Below are 19359 nucleotides of genomic sequence, written 5' to 3'. Positions count from 1 at the left end.
AATGAATCCCATTGTATTTCACATTAAGAAACATATAAAAGACCAATGACAAGAGTAGCAAAGTAGGGAAAGGACAAAGTTTTCTGGGAAAACCTTGGAAAGCCATAACGTCGGCAGTTCTAACACAAAACTATTGGGTGAGCAAGGCGAATGGGCCGCAAATTAACTTAGATGAAGCTAAGGACCAAAGGCTTAAGAATTTCTTATTGAAAACAAGAAAATCAAACCAGTTTTACAATTATTTCTACTAAAGTAAAATAAATGTAATTGGAATTCCTGAGGCATGGGTTATAATTTAAAACATTCACAAATAATTTTTCATTTATGTTCTGAGTGTTAAAAATTAAAATAAAAGTCAGACTAGAAAATTGACTTTATCACTTTATAATCAGGAGAAAGCTATTTGTGGAATCAGGGACGGGTGCACAAGGGAATGGATCTGTATCTGTTATATTTGATTTCTTAAGCTGGTGTCACGTATACAGGGATTCATTATATTATTATTTATTCTTTTGTGTATATTTAAAATACTTCATAATTTAAAAGTATATACTTGTGGAAGATTTGAAGAAACATTTAAGAAATCTCAATCCAAAATACTTGACTAGTTTACAAATGGCAACCTGCCATTATTAAGATGGGCATCTCTCTTTAAAAGAAACGAGTTAGAACCCAAAAGAATGGTTCTGCAGTTGGCAAGCAAGTGTTTCAATGCCCAGTAAGAGTTTGAATAAAGATTCTAGGCAGAGACTTTGCATATTTTTAGCTCAGAAAGGCAATTTTTTTTCAGCGATTGTCTGAAAGTGTGGTGTAAATGTCACATCGATGATATGAAAATGTCTCCTGCAATATGTAATTGGATTTATAGCAGGATTACAAGAGTAATGAAACTGTGGTTTCACAATCTTTTCAAGCTTTCCTGTCTTTTTAAAAGTAAACTAAACAAACTACATGATTTTATTATGTGTGCTCTGATTTGCAGTTGTCAGGCAAAAAGGACCTGGGCCTGGGGGAAAAAAAGGAAGAATATGAACAGTTCTTTATAAGCAATATTCCTCCTGGAAAAACTCAACTTTGGTAGTTGTGTTTAGATATTATAAACAAACAAACAAACAAACAACACAGCAATATTTCTCAGATGAAAAGTGGGATGGTTTTGGAAGTGTTATGCTCTATAGAAAACAAAATTTGTATTATTATGTCTAGGTAGCATGGAAAAGGAAACTCTTAAGATGATATTGTGAGATAATAATAGGCTTTTCAAACATACCCCCCCAATTTTTTTCCCCCAGCATATCCCACCCGTAATTCCCTCAGAAAAAAATTGAAGTTTGGATCTCACCAATAACTGTTTTCAAATGAGCCCTGAGCACCAAAATCACTATAGACTTTGAATTTCCAATCAAATTTGGTTGCAAATTCAGTAGGCGCTTGTTTTAAACTATGTCATTTACAGCTTAAATTCTTTGTTGCCTAACATATACATTGCACACTTTTACCCCCCACCCCCCACCCTAAGGGACATGACCGGTTTAGAGCAACAGAAAGATGTACTTTTCCAATACACACAGAAAGAATGGCTGTCCTTTATGATCACAGGCAATGTGGAAGTGATAGGATGAGACCTTCAAGCCTAAAAGCACCTGTGAGTTGGCAGACTCACCCAGGAAAAAACTGTGTGACAGCAAATACCACACTAAAAAAAGCCATTCAACCAGATGAAAAGTGAGACAAACATAGGGATTAAAAGTTACAGGAATGCAGAAGTGAATGGGATGGAGTATAATCCGTGCAAAAATGTGGAAGTCCTTGGGAACAAAGGCCCATCAAGGTCCTACATGATTAAATGTGAAATGTGTATTTGGTGAGAACTTAAAAAAAAAAAAATCTCATAATCTATGTGTTTCTAAAGAAAGGTTAATATTAGACGAAGAACAGAGACCATCCCACGGTTTGATTGCCTTTCCTGTATTTTTCCCATGTCTTTTCTTATCTTGTTTCTTGTGTTTCATTTCTTGTGTTTCATTCTTCTCAGCACCACCAACTAACTGAACTTAAAGGTCAGTGCTGGCCTTGGCCGTCAGCACCCTAATGCGGGCAGAGTTGCAGGTCTTGCAGAGGATGTGTCCATCCAGAGGGTAGCAGCCTTGGTTATCTCCTTCAGACAGGAGACCACCACAATCCTGGAAAGATAGATGGAAAGGATGTAAGTGAAAATGGCAACTGTGTACGTGAAGGCTAGATTCCTTAGCTTTCCATTCAAGGCCTCCCTCCATAATGTGGCTGTTTCCTGCCTTTCCTCTTCATACACCGCGGGCCCCCTCCAAGCCTTCCCCGGGATACAACATAATGTCTTGAATGAAACTGAACAAGAGATTGGGGACATAAAGACAAACAGTAAAATGACCCCCTTTCTCCGATTACCTAATAGGAAACGCGAGTCCCAGAAGAGAAGAATACCAGGGTCTGGGTGCCCAAGTAGTAGTTTTGTTCTCCTCTCCCAAGCAACAAAAACAGCAACAACAAGGACAAGAGAAAATAAAACAAGGGTAGATCCCCAACCACTGAGTCATCTTGACCTTTTAGCATTAGTCTAAGGATCTCTCAAAAGGAATACACAGGTGCAAGGACAGAACTCCTTGGCAGCTGGTGGGCAGAAGCCAAGCTTCAGAGTGCCTCCTTCCAAGCAGACGGGCCAGCAACAGTACTACTGTCCTCAGCACCTCTGCAGCTCCATTTGGGAAAGCGTTATACAAGAGTCAAATATTGGCCCTTACCTTTGGAGAAAATGGAAGTTTCTCTGAAAAGAAAAGTACAATACTTCATCTGGTGGTGGGTGCCCTTGCTAACTTCAGTGGAAACTCTTCTAAAAGCCTAGAAGTGCCGCATGCTCAGCTTTTGCTGTCCACTATGGCAGCAAGGAGGTCACAGGGGCTCATGTCTACATTTGAATGCCAGTAAAATTTAAGTTTAGAAGGAGTATCGCCCACAACACAACAGCAGCAGCAGCAGCAGCAGTGGCAGCAGGAGGCAGGCTCCCCAGAGGGCTGGCTTTGCCAAAATGAGCAAGCGGATATTCTGCAGTTCTAGAGGCATTCCGGAAACTGAATAATGGAATTAAATGAACTCTTTGCATCTCAAAAAAGAAAGGACGTGTCATAAGTGGCATGGCTGTAAGCATTTAATGAGCAGACATCTATGATCACCTGAAAACCCTGAAGAGCCTGAAGTCAACCACAGTGTTGGAACCATTCATGGTTCTTAGAACCAAAAGGGGCCATATGGGGCATCCAGTCCAACCTCCTCGTTTTTATAGATGGGGAAGTGAGAGCAGAGAGGGAAGTGATTGGTCCAGTGTCATGAAGCATCTGTGACAGGGCTAGAACTGTGGTTTGCCCTCTCCTTATTTACTGTTCCTCTCATTTTATAGTCCTGTTTTAAAAATTCATAGGAACTGGAGGGTATTACGCTAAGTGAAATAAGTCAGCCAGAGAAAGACAGATATCATATGTTTTCACTCATGTGTGGAATTTGAGAAACTTACCAGAAGACCATGGGGGAAGGGAAGGGGGGAACATTGTTTCAAACAGAGAGGGAGGCAAACCGGTAAGAGACCCTTTAAATACAGAGAACAAACTGAGAGTTGATGGGGGGAAGGGGGGGAGGGGGAAAATGGGTGATCAGCATTAAGGAGGCCACTTGTTGGCATGGGTGTTGTACGTAAGCGATGAATCACGGGAATCTACTCCCGAAACCAAGAGCACACTGTATACACTGTATGTTAGCTAACTTGATAATATATTATATTAAACAAATAAATAAAGAAAAAATAAATAAAAAAGTTTATAGGATTTCAAAGCAAACTTAATTTGTACTGCTGTCATTTAATCTGGAAGGAGAAAAGGCACACATTTCATGCAACTCTTGGCACAAAAAACAAAACCATCAGAGGTCAAAGCCTATTTGTATGTATAGCAAGTGTGTGAGCAATGTTGAAGAGCTTTTCTTCTTTGAGCCTCAGTTTCTCCATCTGTGAAATGACTTCTAAGGCATCTATAAGCTCTTTCACACTTATGATTCAGGTCAGTTTTAAGGCTGGAGGTTGCTGTTCCTCTGTAGTCATAAAATCTTGTGTAAAAGCTGGTAGTTTATTATCTTTTTCTTAATTATTATTATCTTTTCTTATGTCAAGGGAAGAGAGCTATATGGAACTTGGGCTCTAGGGCAAAACAAAGAACCCCACATAAATCAAGTGGTTAGCTACAGCTAAAGCAGTGAGTGGAATAAATGTAGTCCCAGAGAGCCAGAGACAGCCCCCTAGCCCTCCTGACTCCACCAGCCCCTTAGTCTTTGGAAGGTCACCTAGGGGGACTAGATGAACTAATGACGGGAGGGTGTGGCAATAGGCAGTTCATACTCTCCCCACAGAGAGAAGAGACAGCTGCTAACTACTGCCCTCCAACCTGGATTACAGGCCTCTTGTACGTATTCCCACAGCACCTGTGCATACTTCCCCTGGAGCTCTTAGCAGCCGCCTGACCTATCTTATGTGCATAGTCAGTGCCTGCTAACTCAACCAGTCTCCATGACTTTGAGCATCAAGTTCCAACCCCTTGGAGAGGAGTGAGATCTTATCTTTCTCAATGGCTGGGAATGGATCTCCGTCCCATAGGAGTATTAGAGTCACAGTTAAAAACTCATTATAGGGGCGCCTGGGTGGTTCAGTCCGTTTAGCGTCCGACTTCGGCTCAGGTCATGAGCTCATGGTTTGTGAGTTCGAGCCCCATGTCAGGCTCTGTGCTGACAGCTCAGAGCCTGCAGCCTCCTTCAGATTCTGTGTCTCCTCCTCTCTCTGCCCAGCTCATGCTCTGTCTCTCAATAATAAAATAAACGTTAAAAAAATAAAAAAAAACCTCATTATAACAATGACAATAATAGTAACAAGAATACCATTTCCTACTAATTTAGCACTTTGTGGTTTATGATTCTTTAACATACAGTTTTGTATTTTAGTGGCACAGCCATATTTGGAGAGGTGAATAAGAATTTGAGCCCTTTTTACAGGTGGGAAAATTGAGAGTGAGAGGTAAAGTGACTTATCCAGGGTCACCAGGATTAAATGAAAGTGTAAGATCTAAAACTCAAGTCCTAAGAACACAGGTACCAGGGGTTTTCCCCAGATTGAATAACTGCTGTATTTGTGAAAACCTATTTCCCTTGGGCCTTGCAGCACCTGCCATGCACTGACAGGGTGTGGGGGTGCTGACCACAGACCTCACACCGGTAGCAATGAACATGGAAATCGCGATCCAGAGCCACAATCCGGACAGTCTCCTCCTGGCCCGGGGCCGGCATGATAGGCTCTTTGCACACAGAACATCGGGGGGCAAATTTCCTGAAAATGGAGACAACAGTTCTGGTTAGACATTGAGCATAGACATTGACAAACAGGTGAGACCCACAAGTGGAAAGATGAGGGGTAGGTCAAGAGTCAGGACCTCTGCTCTGTCATCTTGCATGACCTTGAGCAAATCACGATCCTTTTCTGGGTCTGTTCCCTCGGCTGTAAAATAAGGGACTTAGACTCAGTGACTTTTGAGGTCCTTCTAGATCATAAAGTGAGATTTCGTGAGGCTGGGGAGTGAGTGTATACAATCCTTATGGATGAAGAGCATCTAGGAGCTATTGGTCACATGGTATGTGACATAGAATTCACTTGTGCATAGACTGCAAACACAAATCCTGGGTTAGGGCAGGGTCCTGGCGGCCCTTACTATGTTTTCTTTTCCTTGACCTCATCTTGTTTGACTTTCACTTCTAGACCTTATATGTACTCCCCAGGCCCTCCACAAATATTCTGAGGTTGGTAGCTGTGTCATTCCCACTTATTAGAGCCTCTTTCTTTGATACTAAGTTCTAGGAATTAACACAAGAAACCTCGACCACATATCTTTTCAAAACAGCAGAAGTTAGCGACCTGAAATACACCAAACTTGCTATGACCAAGCGTGTACTTCTGACATTTCGATTGTGTTAAACTCTTGTTTGAAAAGGAAAAAGTTAAAAAGCTGTCAAGTTCTTTATTCCTCAGAGGGTTTTAGCACTTCCAAAAGGTATGAACACTTATACATATAGAGACACATATATGTGTGTTTTTGAGGTTAACTGTTAGTGAGGAATTTTAACATTTCCTAATCTCTTAACATTCCTGAATGTGACCGATGGCCCTAAAATTTTTTTCTCAGAGCAGATTAAGAGGCTGCAAATATAGGCTGTGCATTCATCCTTATCTCCTGGAAATTAGGGGTAGCATTTGGGAAGGTGTGAAATAAGACATGATTTGAAATGGCCATGGATAAAAGCTGATAGAGGTAAAAAAAAAAAAAAAAAGGACAAACAGACTACGCAACTCAGTTTTTTCATGGTAATGGTTTTAAGATTAATGATGTTAAAATTTATCTATTTGTAGTGAGACTTAAAAAGAAATAATGATAGTAATCTAATACTTTGCAGAACACTTTATGGTTGTCAAAGCATTTTTACATACATTATACTCTATATGTACATATTAATTTTCTTGGCAGCAGCCAAAAGGCATCTGTATGGCTGCAATCTAAATAAATATGAATTAAGCAGCAGATCAATTGATTGCTCTGAAAGAAAAATTAAAAGGATCAGGGTACAACTGCAGCAGTAATCAGGGTTGTTATAATTGGCATTTTATGCAAGAAGTTTACACTCAGTGGTAAAAAAAAAAAAAGAAAAAGAAAAAGGAAAAAAAGACTGCTTTGGACTACCTGATTATTTTTGCATCTGGGTCATCAGTAGTGAAATAAGCAGGCTTCTGGAATCCGCTGTAGAATTTCCTTTCCCCAAGCCCATCGGGACTGTAAATTCTGTGGGGTCAGAAGTCTATCTTTTCTATCATTGAACTGCGCGCCTGCCCCTATTTCCTCAAGTAGAATTACTTCTCTAAGATAAAATATCTTTCCCTGAATTTGCCTATTTTAGTAGTGATTATTTGCACATCTTCGGGGATCGCTCTACTGTGAGCTTCCAGCTGGCAGGTTCTGCTCAGTCTCTGAATCTCCAGAAACAACTTCTGTGACCAGGGCAGACAGTAGAATTTCAGGCTACCACTCATAAAATGAAGTGTCTGCCATTTTGCTCTATAAAAAGATGTGACTTGGACTTTTATGTTCAATCTTAAAGTCCTTCCTCTTTGGAAAGGCATAAATTGTGTTCTCGCTGAGTAAGGATTCCTTCCTACCAATTGGCCTCATTTCCATGATGGGAAAAAAACAAAGGGAAGACAGGAAGTGGTTTCACAGTCCCCACAGTGTTCCTTGGCCGGCATTTTAAAGACTGTTCTAAATCCCAGGTGGTCTGTTTCAAAGCTCAGCTCACTCAGCAGATAATAATAATAATAATAATAATAATAATAATAATAAAAGTAAATTTGATAAAAAACACTTTTGATGGCTCAAATGGCTACCATATATTGTGTGCTTATTAAGTGCCAAGGCTTGTTAAGCGCTCTGCGCACTTGACCTCGTGTTTTTACTGACAACAACATTATGAAGAAATAGTTTTTATCATTTCTGCTTCATAGCCACAGAAGCCAAGGCTCAGAGAAGGACAGTCTTAATCATCTTGTGTCCTGGCACATTTCTGGCAATCAACAAATGGATGCTGATTAAACAAATAAATGGATGAGTGTAATGTCTCTGATAAGAAAGCACACATAGTGAAATAAAGGCTCAACACAATGAAAGGTCAGTTAAATAAACCTGCTTTTCAGAGCTCACTGTCCTGGCACTGGGAATACAGAAATAAACTAGGACTCCTGCAGCCAGACTGGTGAGGGAGTTCTATCTATTTCTGCATTTGTTCTATTAAGTGCGATATACATATCCTGCCATATTGCAAAAATGATTTAAGGTGGTAAGTGTAAAATTGTGTGTGTGTGTTCTTTATTACTAATCAGGCTGTGTATGTACTAGCTATAGCTGATTTACAAAACTCTGCAGAACACAGAGAGGAAGATATAAATTCAAACAGGGGGATAGGGGAGGGTTGAGGTCAGGGAAGTCTTCTCAGAGGAGGTGGTAATTGAGCTGGACCTTGAATGAAGGCCATTTAGGTGAAATGGGAAAGTGTGTGTGTGTGTGTGTGTGTGTGTGTGTGTGTGTGTGTGTTGAAGGTGAGGGTGGACACAGTCAGTTTGCCAGGGAACTGGTTTGAACAGTCATCTGAAATAGGAAGAGTTGCTACCCAATAGGATAGAGGACTTGGGCCAGCATTGACTGGAGGTGGTTATGCAGGGGATGGCCCATTAACAAGGCCTTACAAATAGTGTTTGGGAAGTTTGTTACTCAAAGTGCTGTCCAAGACGATCAGGGAGATTGTCAGAAATTTGGAATTGGGAGGTCCCACCCCAGACCTACTGAATTATAATTTGCAGTTTAACAAGATCCCTAGGTGACTTGTAAGCACATTAACATTTGGGCAGCACCAGTTTAGAAGACAGGATGCTAAGAAGGCGAGATCAATCCCTTCTCATGGGCCTTCCGTATCTCACTTCCACTCTCAGGCTGCTCTAGTTACAGCCAAGCAAATCTTCCTTGAATGTAGAGACGCCCTTCCCCACTTCACCCCTTCTTTATTTCCTGAGTGGTTCCTGCTGTCAGGAATTTCTGTTTCTCACTTAAAATACTTTTCAGATTCTGCTTCCAGAATTCTACCCAGATCCCGGGGCCAAGTAATCTCGGACTCTGCCAGTTCAAGCCTTCGCCTGTGCCTGTCTCATCGTGTCTGGCCCCTTCTGCCTGATATCACACATACTCTGCACTTATTCCCTCCCCTCCTTCTGGCAAGCTCCTTGCTGACAGGGGTTTTTCTCGGTGTGTCTGTGCATTTTCTACTCAGGCAGCTTCTCTCCTTGTATCTCTCTCCTTTAGCACGGAGCACCCAGAGGGCTCTCTGCAGATGTGGCTCGACTGAATTGAAAGAGATTTCCTAAAAGCTTTCCTTCCTAAAAGACCAAGCCCAAGGCCCCCCAAAACAGTCTGCAAAAGAAGGCTGTTTCCCTCTCTGTACCCTCTCGTTTGCCTTGCAATGCCCACCCTGGGTGAGGCTTTTAGCTGCTTTGTGTTCTAGTACTTTCAAGGCTCAGAAACAGGGTTCTGTAAAATTTCTCTCTTATTTTTCTTTGGGAAATCATGAAAAGATCAAGCTTTCCCCCCTACATACCTGCCAATCATGCAGACAACATTATTTAAAAAAAAATAATTTGTGTTTTAACATGCCATGGAATTAGTGGTGGAGGGGGAGAGATGGGGGCTGGAGATGGTTTTTGCCTTTTAGCTGCTCAAGTCTGCTTGTCTGGAGTGTTCAGACCCACACACTTATGTCACCAGTCCCAAGTCTCTAATTATGCTCCTCACTCTTAGAAATGAAAGATAAATGGCATAGATATAAACTTCCATTTGTCAGAATTGATTTCCTGTTTTAATTGGGGGGTGTAATAGATCTGTCTTTTCCAGCAACAGAAACATGTGTGCTCTGATTACATCTATCAGTCTTGGATTCAGGGAAGTCTAAGAAAGGAGGCACACAGTGACAGAAACACACTCCCCTTTGGTATCTTTTCACTTCCCTTAAATAGATGCAGGTTTTTTTCATGTGTAATTACAAGCTAAAAATATCAATAACGTGAAGTACAATTTATGCTGTGACTGCCCTTTCAAAGTGAGCCCTTACTTGTCTAATTCAGGTTGAGAATTCCTGCCTCTGGGGTTTTATAATTCATTCAGCCTCACGTCTTTTGGTGAGGTTTTCCCTTTCTTTGCTACTTGGAAAGTGCTAAGGAAATTCATTTTTTAAAAATAGGAGTCTCAAGGCCCCAAACTGCTTGTGGCAAGCTCCTTCTGGTTGTTGACAGTCAACAGAGCGGTGAAAAATAACCCACAAGACCGCACATCTGGAGGCCATAGAATGGAGACCCAAACTGGTGAGCCACATGAGCTTTATCTCCGTGAGAGCTTTGGACTGTCCTCAAAGACTCAGACTGCCCCGTAAGTAAGCCAGAAAGCCTCCGTGCCTCCCATTTACAAATCACTGCTATAGCTTTCATATGGTTACTATATATTTGTAATGAATGTCATCAACAAATCAGCCAACTAACAAAGGGGCCAAATAAAAAGAAGGCAAAACAAAAAGCATACAATTTTCATGAACACCACAGCTATAACAGAGGAAAGAGGGCCCTATGAATGACAGAACTGAAGGACATATTTTTCCAGGCCCACGAGTAAGTTCCCTTGACCTTGAGACTCTACTTTCTAATCCTCTTCAAAAGACTGCACAAGACTGCACGCATTAATTTTATCGAAAAGCATCCTGAGGGAGAGAAGGCCTGGGTAGGGAAACAGGTTATGGGAAGATGTGACAGCTAATGGTGTGACATGGACCCAAATACGTGTGAGGCCTATATTAGGAAGACAGACTTGATTGCTCTGTGTGCACGTCCGCCTCCCTGTGACCTCCTATCTGTAGACTGGCAAGACGTAGAGGTCAGCGCCAGAGAGAACTGCGGACTATTACACCTGGGGAGCTTTAAGACAGGCTCTGTTCTAATGACCAGACTGAACAGCTCGGAGAAATTGAGCGGTTTGTCCACTGTCACACATCTTGTTCGTGTTGAGGCCAGGGAGGGCTACCCTGGTATCCTGCCTATTTCCAACGTACATACTCTGCATCTGAGTCAACTTTCTCACAATCAGAGCCACACAAAGATGTGACGGATGAGCCCCAGGCAAGCCTTTGAGCAGAAACTGGGGTGAAGGACCAGATGGATTAATGGACACCCATTCCTGGATTAGAAGAGGGGATTAACAAACTCCATTTTTAAGGTCCTATCAAATCCTGAGATCCTACAGCTCTGTGAGAGAAGAATGTGTGGCCCAGACACCAGGCAGTAAGGACAGACTCTTGAGGGGACTGGCAGGCTCGAGGGGACAGAGTAGACTGCCTACTTGTGGAAGTCCTCAATGCAGTGAATGAGGCCACCAGCGTCCACGGTGAATGGGATCCCGTCAAGGCTGCGGTGGCACATGACACAGGTAAAGCAGTGAGGATGATAGGCCTTTCCGGTGGCTCGCAGGATCCGCTCCATGATGGGCTTGGAGCACACACTGCACTGTTCCAGGGTGTTCTGAGGAAGGAGAGATAAACACCAATGTTAAACTGGGACTTGAGGAGCTCCACGTATTTAATACCTTATGGCAAGACCAGCAGTGTTTGTTACAGACACAATTGGCTCATGTGCCTATCACAGTACTTGGGAGAAAGCAGAGTGCATACCTTTATTATAGAGACAAAGAAACACGTAAGGTACATCAGGGGTCTTTTCTAAATTCACCCAGGTAGTAGGTGGCCAACCAAGCATTTAGAACACATGTCTTCTGACTTCCGTCCCTTTTCTACCACTATTGCAGGGTTGATGGCAAACATTTCTGTAAAGGCACGTATGGTAAATATTTCTGGTTTTGTTGCAGCAATTCAGTTCTGCTGTCATAGTGTGAAGGCAGTTGTAAATGCACAGGACTGTGTTCCAATAAAACTTTACTTACAAAAGTGGGCTGGATTTTGCTCACAGCTGTAGTTGTTTGACCCCCTGAACTGCATAACCAAGGTTCTCCACTGGAAGAACACCTCACTGTTCTAAAACTTGATGAGTCTTCAAAAATCTGGGAGGGTCACCAAGGACCTTAAGATTTTAGGAGGGTGTGCCTGATGATGGAGACTCACAGAGCATGCCAGTTGTAGAACCCAATCAGGGCTCAGCATAATCCATGAGGCTTTTGATTATTTAAAGCTTTGATTCGAACACCACCTCCAAGTTTAGTGTTGTGCACCCTGGACAGAAAAGAAAGTCAACTTATCTGTCTTACAAAATAAGCTGAGCTTTAAAAAATGAAACCCTCACCAAAAGGATACCATATATTGATCAGGACTTGGAAAGATTGATAAAATTGGCTATTAACTTTCCATCCTTCCCTAGAATCCCATGCTGTCTACTAAACAACCTTGTTATATGCTATATTCCAAGTGAGATGTCTGGACTGATTCAGAGTTTACAATCTAGAATAAACCTGGGATGGGGATCTTATTAGAAAGATGCAGAACTGGAAGGGATGTGGAAAGTAAGGAGTAATTTCCCTCTTACCATGAGAACCTTTAAATAGCTCTCACACAAGAAATGCCTATAGGTAGATAACTAGTGTGCTGATGTCTCAACCACAGCAACAGTCTCTGATTGGCTTTCTTGTTTGCATCTCTCCTTCTCTAACACTTCCCTGTTCCCTAAGTGACTTCCAGTTTCCTTTCCAACACAGATGTGACCAACTAACTTTGCTTCTAGCAAAAACTTCTATAGCCCCACAATGTGATAAGAACTAATTCCTTACCTGACATTCAACCTCCCTTTCTAGGGTCAGATTCCCCTAATGTCTCAGATTGCTCACGCTATTTCAAATTTATGAGAAACTTCCATAATTCTGTGCATTGGCTAATGCCTAGAATGAACTACAGTTTATCATCTTGAACTTTCAAGGTACAGGTCAGAAGGCAACTCTCCAGTAAAGCCTACCTTGATGCCTTCAGTTGGAATCAATTGCTTCTTTCTCTACCCTTCCTGAGCACTTACAGTGTTCACTGTATTAAAATTATTTGCACATTTGTCTATTTCTTCTATTAGACTAATCTCTTCAAGGGAAGCAACAATGTCTTTTTAAAAAAAGCTATTACATTCCGGTGCAGTTAACATACAGCGTTATATTAGTTTCAAGTGTGCAATATAGTGATTCAATAATTCTATACATCAGCCTGTGCTCATCACAATAAATGTACTTTTAATCCCCAGCACCTGTTTCATCTATCCCCCCATTCACCTCCTCTCTGGTAACCATCGGTTTGTTCTCTGTAGTTAAGAGTCTGTTTCTTGGTTTGTCTCTCTCTCTCTCTTTTTTCATTTTGTTCATTTGTTTTGTTTCTTAAATTACACATATGAGTGAGATCAGATGATATGTCTTTCTATGACTGGCTTATTTTGCTTAACATTATACTCTCTACTTCTATCCACGCTGTTACAAATAGCAAGATTTCATTCTTCTTTTATGGCTGAATAATATTACATATGTATCCCTCATCCATTCATCTGTTGACAGAAACAATTATGTTTCCATAATTTGGCTATCATAAATAACATCACAATAAACATATGGATGCAGGCATCCTTTCAAATTAGCGTTTTTACATTTTTTGAGCAAATACTCAGTGGTGTGATTCTTGGATACTAAGGTAGTTCTATTTTTAACTTTTTGAGGAACCTCCCTACTGTCTTCCATAGTGACTGCATTAGTTTACATTCCCACCAATAATGCACAAGGGTCCCTTTTTCTCCACATCATTGCCTACACTTGTTTCTTGTGTTTTCAATTTTAGCCATTCTGACAGTTGTGAGGTGATATCTCATTGTAGTTTTGATTTGCATTTCCCTAATGATAAGTGATGTTAAGCATCTTTTCATGTATCTGTTGGCATCTGTATGTCTTCTTTGGAAAGAAGTCTGTTCATGTCTTTTGCCCATTTTTAATTAGATTATTATTATTTTTGTGTGTGTGCATGTTGAATTGTATAGGTTCTTTATATATTTTTGGATACTAACCCTTTATTGGATAGGCTATTTACTAATATATTCTCTCATTCAGTAGTTTGTCCTTTAGTTTTGTTGATTGTTTCTTTTCATGTGAAGAGGATGTAGTCTCAATAGTTTATTTTTGCTTTTATTCCCCTTCTTCAAGAGACATATCTAGAAAAATGTTGCTATGGATGATGTCAGAGAAAATACTGACTGGGCTCTCTTCTAGAATTTGTATGGTTTCAGCTTTCACATTTAGGTCTTTAATCTATCTTGAGTTTATTTTTGTATATGGTATAAGAAAGTGGTCCAGTTTCATTCTTTTGCATGTAGCTGTTCAGTTGTCCAGATACCATTTGTTTGAAGAGACTTTTTCCCATTGTATATTCTTGCCTCTTTTATCAAAGATTAATTGACCATGTAATCGTGGATTTATTTCTGTGCTTTCTGTCCTGTTCCATTGATTCATGTGTCTGTTTTTGTGTTAGTATCATACTGTTTTGGTACTACAGCTTTGTAGTATAACCTGAAATCTGGAATTGTGACACCTTCAGGTTTGTTTTTCTTTTTCAAGATTGTTTTGGCTATATGGAGTCTTCTGTGGTTCCATATAAATTTTAGGACATTTTTGTTCTAGTTTAGCGAAAAATGCTGTTTGTATTTTGACAGAGATTGCATTAAATCTGTAGATTGCTTTGGGTAGTATCAACATTTTAACAATGTTTGTTCTTTCAATCCAGGAGCATAGAATATGTTTTCATTTGTTTGTGTCATCTTCAATTTCCTTCATCAATGTTGTATAGTTTTCAGAGTATAGGTTTCTTGACTCCTTGGTTAAATTTATTATGAGGAGTTTTGTTATTTTTGGTGCAATTGTAAATGGGATTGTTTTCCTAATTTCTTTTCTGTGCCTCCATTATCAGTGTATAGAGATGCAATGGATTTCTGCACATTGATTTTGTATCCTGTGACCTTACTAAATTAACTTAACAGTTTTAGTAGTTTTTTTTATGGTGTCTTTACGGTTTTCTAAATATAGTATCATGTCTGCATGACTGTCAAAATCTAGACTGCAAATAGGCAAAGTCTCTTTCTTTCTTACCAATTTGGATGCCTTTTATTTCTTTTTCTTATCTGATTGCTGTGGCGAGGACTTCTAGTACTCTAATGAATAAAAGTGGTGGGGCCCCTTGGTGGCTCAGTCAGTTAAGGGTCTGACTTCGGCTCAGGTCATGACCTCATGGTTCATGAGTTTTAGCCCTGTGTCAGTCTTTGTGCTGACAGTGCAGAACCTGGAGTCTGCTTCGAGTTCTGTGTCTCCCTCTCTCTGCCCCTCCCCCACTCATGCTCGCTCTCTCTCTCTCTCTCTCTCTCTCTCTCTCAAAAACATTAAAAATGTTTTAATAACATTAAAAATTAAATTTAAAAGTGGTGGGAGTGGACATCCTTGTCTTATTCCTGATCTTAGGGGAAAAACTCTGTTTTTCACCACTGAGTATGACATTAGCTGGATTTTTCATATATGGCCTTTATTAGGTTGAGATATATTCCTTCAGAACCTACTTTGTTGATGTTTTTTTTTATCATGAATGGATGTTGTGCTTTGTCAAAACCTATTACTGCATCCATTGAAATGATCATATGATTTTTATCCTTTCTCTTGTAAATGTGTTGTATCATGCTGATTGATTTGCAAATATTGAACCACCTTTGCAACCCAGGAATAAATCCCACTTGGTGAATGATTTTTTTAAATGTATTGTTGGATTTGGTTTGCTAATATTTTTTTTTTGAGGATTTTTGTATCTATGTTCATCAGAGATATTGGCCTGTTGTTTTCTTTTTTCTCTTTCTTTCTTTCTTTCTTTCTTTTTTTCTTTCTTTCTTTTGTAAGTGTCTTTATCTGATTTTGATATCAGGGCAATGCAGGCCTTGGGGACCATGTCTTAAGAAAATATTTTGCGTTCTATGCTATACCTAGTATAGTATCTGGAATAAAACTAAACCCAGGTTGAATGTGTGAAAAAAAAAAAAAAAGGAATATTGTTTACATCCTACCCAGGCATCTCTGGGCTGGTCTGACTCTCCTGTCTCTGGAATCCATCCGAAGATGAATTGGTATATCCATCACCATCCTCTCCTCAAAGCTGTGGTTGCTGAAAGTTCTGAAATTGCTTAGTATGCCTCTGGTCACAGTCTAAACTCATGGAAACTATTAACCTATTTTCCCCCCATTTTGAAGTGGTGAAATTAAAATAGCAGAAGAACATAAGATGAAAGTCTGGAGAAAATGATGCTCCGGACAATGAGGGCCCTGCTTTTTTTCTACCCTGGTGATCTGAGCTGATGTGGCTGCAAACTGTCTTCCCAGGGCTTGTGTTTTGCTCTTCTGTGGGTTTTAACTTTTTTTTTTTTTTTTTAAGGCAGTCCTGTAATCCTGTAATGGAGTTGAACAAACCAGAAAATGCTTGACCAGAAAATGTGTTTGTTTGCATTGAGGCTTGGCTGCAAGATTTAGCCCATTTACTCAAAACCAGCAGCAGCATATAAGGTTGAGTCAGTTTCTAAGGAAAGACTTTATGGTCTGTGGAAACACTGTTTAAAGGACAGGTAATCTGAACACTTATGCTACAAAGGAAAAACTGTGTAAAGTATGCCTACAGTGAGACGACTATAATATGCCCACAGATCAGAAAATGAAGGTTCCAAGAATACAGCTGACTGGAAGCTTGGGCTAGCACATGGTAGAGGAGGACATATTAAACTTCTCTAGTCAGCTCCCTTTGCTGTACTCTTCTCCTTTCAGTCTCTAGCTGGTCCACTAGAAGCTGTAGACATATCTTCTCTTAGAGCAAGGATAAAGACTCTTATAAAGCTTACCATGGTAAGTGTAGCTACGATCTGTCAGCATACAAAGTTATTACAGTGTTACTGACTCTATTCACTGTGCTGTACTTTTCACCTCCGTGACTTATTCATTGTACAACTGGAATTCTGAATCACTATGTTGTGCACGTGAAACTAATATACCATTGTATATCAGCTACACTTAATAAAAGACTTTTATAACATTAGAGTGGAGGGAGCAAGAAGTTCCTCTAGTCCAGCCCTCTGATTTCACAGGTGAGAAAAATAGACCCAGAGCACTGATACACTTGGATGTGAGTCATGGAGTTCATTAGGGGCAGAGGAGGGACTAATACCCCAGGTTCCTGAAACTACCTAATTCATACAGGGATCTGATGATCGTTGTGTTGCCATAGGGAAGGAAAGTTGCTAGATGAAGAATATGAATTGTTTCTCTGGCTTTGGTAGCATCTACTGTATGCCTTTGGGTAAATCATTTCTTCTCTCTCGAGCTCACTTTTCTCATCTATAGTACAATGATTAATTCCAACTCTGCAATTTTATTGCTTGTGATAGATCAGAATTAACCACAGTGGGAAAAGGGTAATGTTTCCATTACTAGAGATATACTAGAAACAACTGGACAACTCCTTGTCTGAAGTTTGAAAGGAAGGTTCATGTGCTAGAAACCTCGACTGTATAATCTTTACGATGCCTTACCACTTGAAATTCCAGAAATTACTGGTGATAGAATTTCACCATGACAGAGGAAGAACTTTGTGTCTCCTTATAGATGATTATTTTAAAGCCAGACTAAAAGATGCCCTCTTTGCATAAACACAGAGCTTTTGTAAAGCCAGTAAAAATGAAATGTCTAATAAAATAGTTTTTAAGGAAATAGACAAAGAAATAAGTCTCCAAGCAAATAAGTGACAGAAGGGCATCTCTAAGTATGTCTACTCAAATTGCATCTTGTGTGTGCAGTACAGGTGCTATGGCTAAGGGGAGGGCTAGGAAGAAAGAGCACGCTCTAGCATAAGAATGTTTCATGACCTGGTTCTGGATCCATCACTACTGCTCCTTCCCATGGATCTCACCTTCCAATTGCACTCTGAGTGCTTTGCCACCACTTTAATAAGCTACGTTCTTTTACAATCCCAGAATATCTCACATCCTTCTTCGCCTAGAGAATACCTATTCATTCTTCAAAGTTGAGCTCCAATGTCGCCTCTTCTGAAAAACACTTCTAATTCTCCCTCTGCTCCCTCTCCCGCTCCCACTGCTAATTCTCCCCAAGAAAAATAAGTCACTTCTTCCACCCCCATAGGATTATATGATGCTTCTCTGATGACAATGATATAATGTACTTGATTTCATGATTTACATCGACCTCTACAAGCAAACTGTGACCACCCCCACCCTCCTTGCGTGGAGCCATAGTCATTGGATGAGCTTCTTAGGAAACAGATTCTGAAACAGAGATTTGCACATGGGAAGTTATTGGAGCTAAGATGCTTCTGCAGAGTTGTCCTTCCTTGAGGCTTGGGGGTAGGGTCTTACAACTCTGCATCTACTGGTCAGTGGATACAGGATGCTCTCAAGAAGGAGTGATCTTGGGTGAAGAGGTTCCCTTCAACCAACTGAGAGTAATTACCAGAGAAGGAACTCAGCTATGAATGGTCAGGGTGGGGGGAGGATAAGAGTCTTGGTCGTGAAGAAGGGTCTGGGATGTACACTATAGCCTCCACACCAGAACCATCCTTGCCCAGGACCTGCACGATCCCTGACACACAGTGGGCAACTGCTGACCAGCTGTGAGGCACCTTGCAGCTTAAGTTGAATGAAGAGTCTGGATTTCTTTTCTTTTTCCAAAATTCTAGGCACCGTTTGAGGATTTATTTGTTTTTTTTTTAGAATCTTGAGAAAATGTTTTAGGCAGTTACTCCGATGAAGGTATGGCTATAGGGAGAAGATGTTAGAGTAGCAGAAAGAACAAGGAAGCTTATAAACTTTTCTGAAGTGATGGCAATACAATTGCGATTAAAAGCGAAAAAGTTAAGTGAAAATAAAAATAAAATCACAAACAAATCTTGTACACTAAACTCCCAAATGTAACTGTTTTTAAATTGGAGATACAATCTGGTTGTATCTTTTCTATCCTTGGGTACTGTATAAATAACTTGTCTAATTCACAGGCAGAAGAGCTAGAAGAATCATCTGAATATAAATGAAGCCTATAGGTAACATAAGCATTAACTACTAGTTAGATGACAGAAAAAATATGTCTAAAATTTACATATTGCATAGGTGTGTGTGCATCTTCAATGGTTAGGTATTTTAAATCAAGACACATAAGTATTTGAAGATGCAGAAGAGTATAAAGTGTTGCCATTTAGAAATGTTAAAATTTTCATTTCATAAAATTAAAATGTGATCTTATATTCAATCTTTATTGTTTTTTTTAGGTACAAAAGCAGTTTTGAAACAGAAAAGACTCTTGGAAAAAACGAGGGTGACGTCTCATTTCTCGATACAGTTTTGGTCTTGTTGGGATAAAAATAACAAGAAACAAGAAGAGTTTGAAGATATTAGGCTCTTAAGATCTTTAGAAGTGACTCTTGTCCAGGAGTTTTCAACTGTTGCCCACCTCTCTCATAATCCTTGGCTCGGGGAAACAGTTACCAGGGCAGAGCATCCAAAATAAGCCCAACTCACTCCTGGATGAAGAGCATGAAAGGATGGCACCTAAGGGGGATCCATATTGTACAGTTTAAAAACCATGATTCTAGTCCAACTACCAGATTCAAGAA

The 19359-nt window shown here is 40.2% G+C and overlaps 1 protein-coding gene across 5 annotated transcripts in view; it reads right to left on the bottom strand.

Annotated features, from left to right (window-relative positions):
- Positions 1 to 286: 286 nt before the first annotated feature.
- Positions 287 to 19359, bottom strand: part of LOC115523314 (LIM domain containing preferred translocation partner in lipoma) — a 679286-nt gene continuing 660213 nt past the window's right edge. For all 5 annotated transcript variants that reach the window (XM_032594731.1, XM_030329251.1, XM_032594730.1 and 2 more), the window contains 3 exons: positions 11037 to 11215; positions 5275 to 5395; positions 287 to 2183 (listed from right to left, as the gene is read on the bottom strand). In XM_032594731.1, the coding sequence (XP_032450622.1) occupies positions 2055 to 2183; positions 5275 to 5395; positions 11037 to 11215 (429 nt within the window). In that variant the 3' untranslated portion in view covers positions 287 to 2054. The remainder of the gene's footprint in view (positions 2184 to 5274; positions 5396 to 11036; positions 11216 to 19359) is intronic.

Source organism: Lynx canadensis, chromosome C2 (assembly GCF_007474595.2).
Source record: "Lynx canadensis isolate LIC74 chromosome C2, mLynCan4.pri.v2, whole genome shotgun sequence".
Classification (NCBI taxonomy): domain Eukaryota; kingdom Metazoa; phylum Chordata; class Mammalia; order Carnivora; family Felidae; genus Lynx; species Lynx canadensis.
The sequence above is the reverse complement of the archived record's forward strand: the minus strand, read 5'-3'. Positions and strand labels throughout refer to the sequence as shown.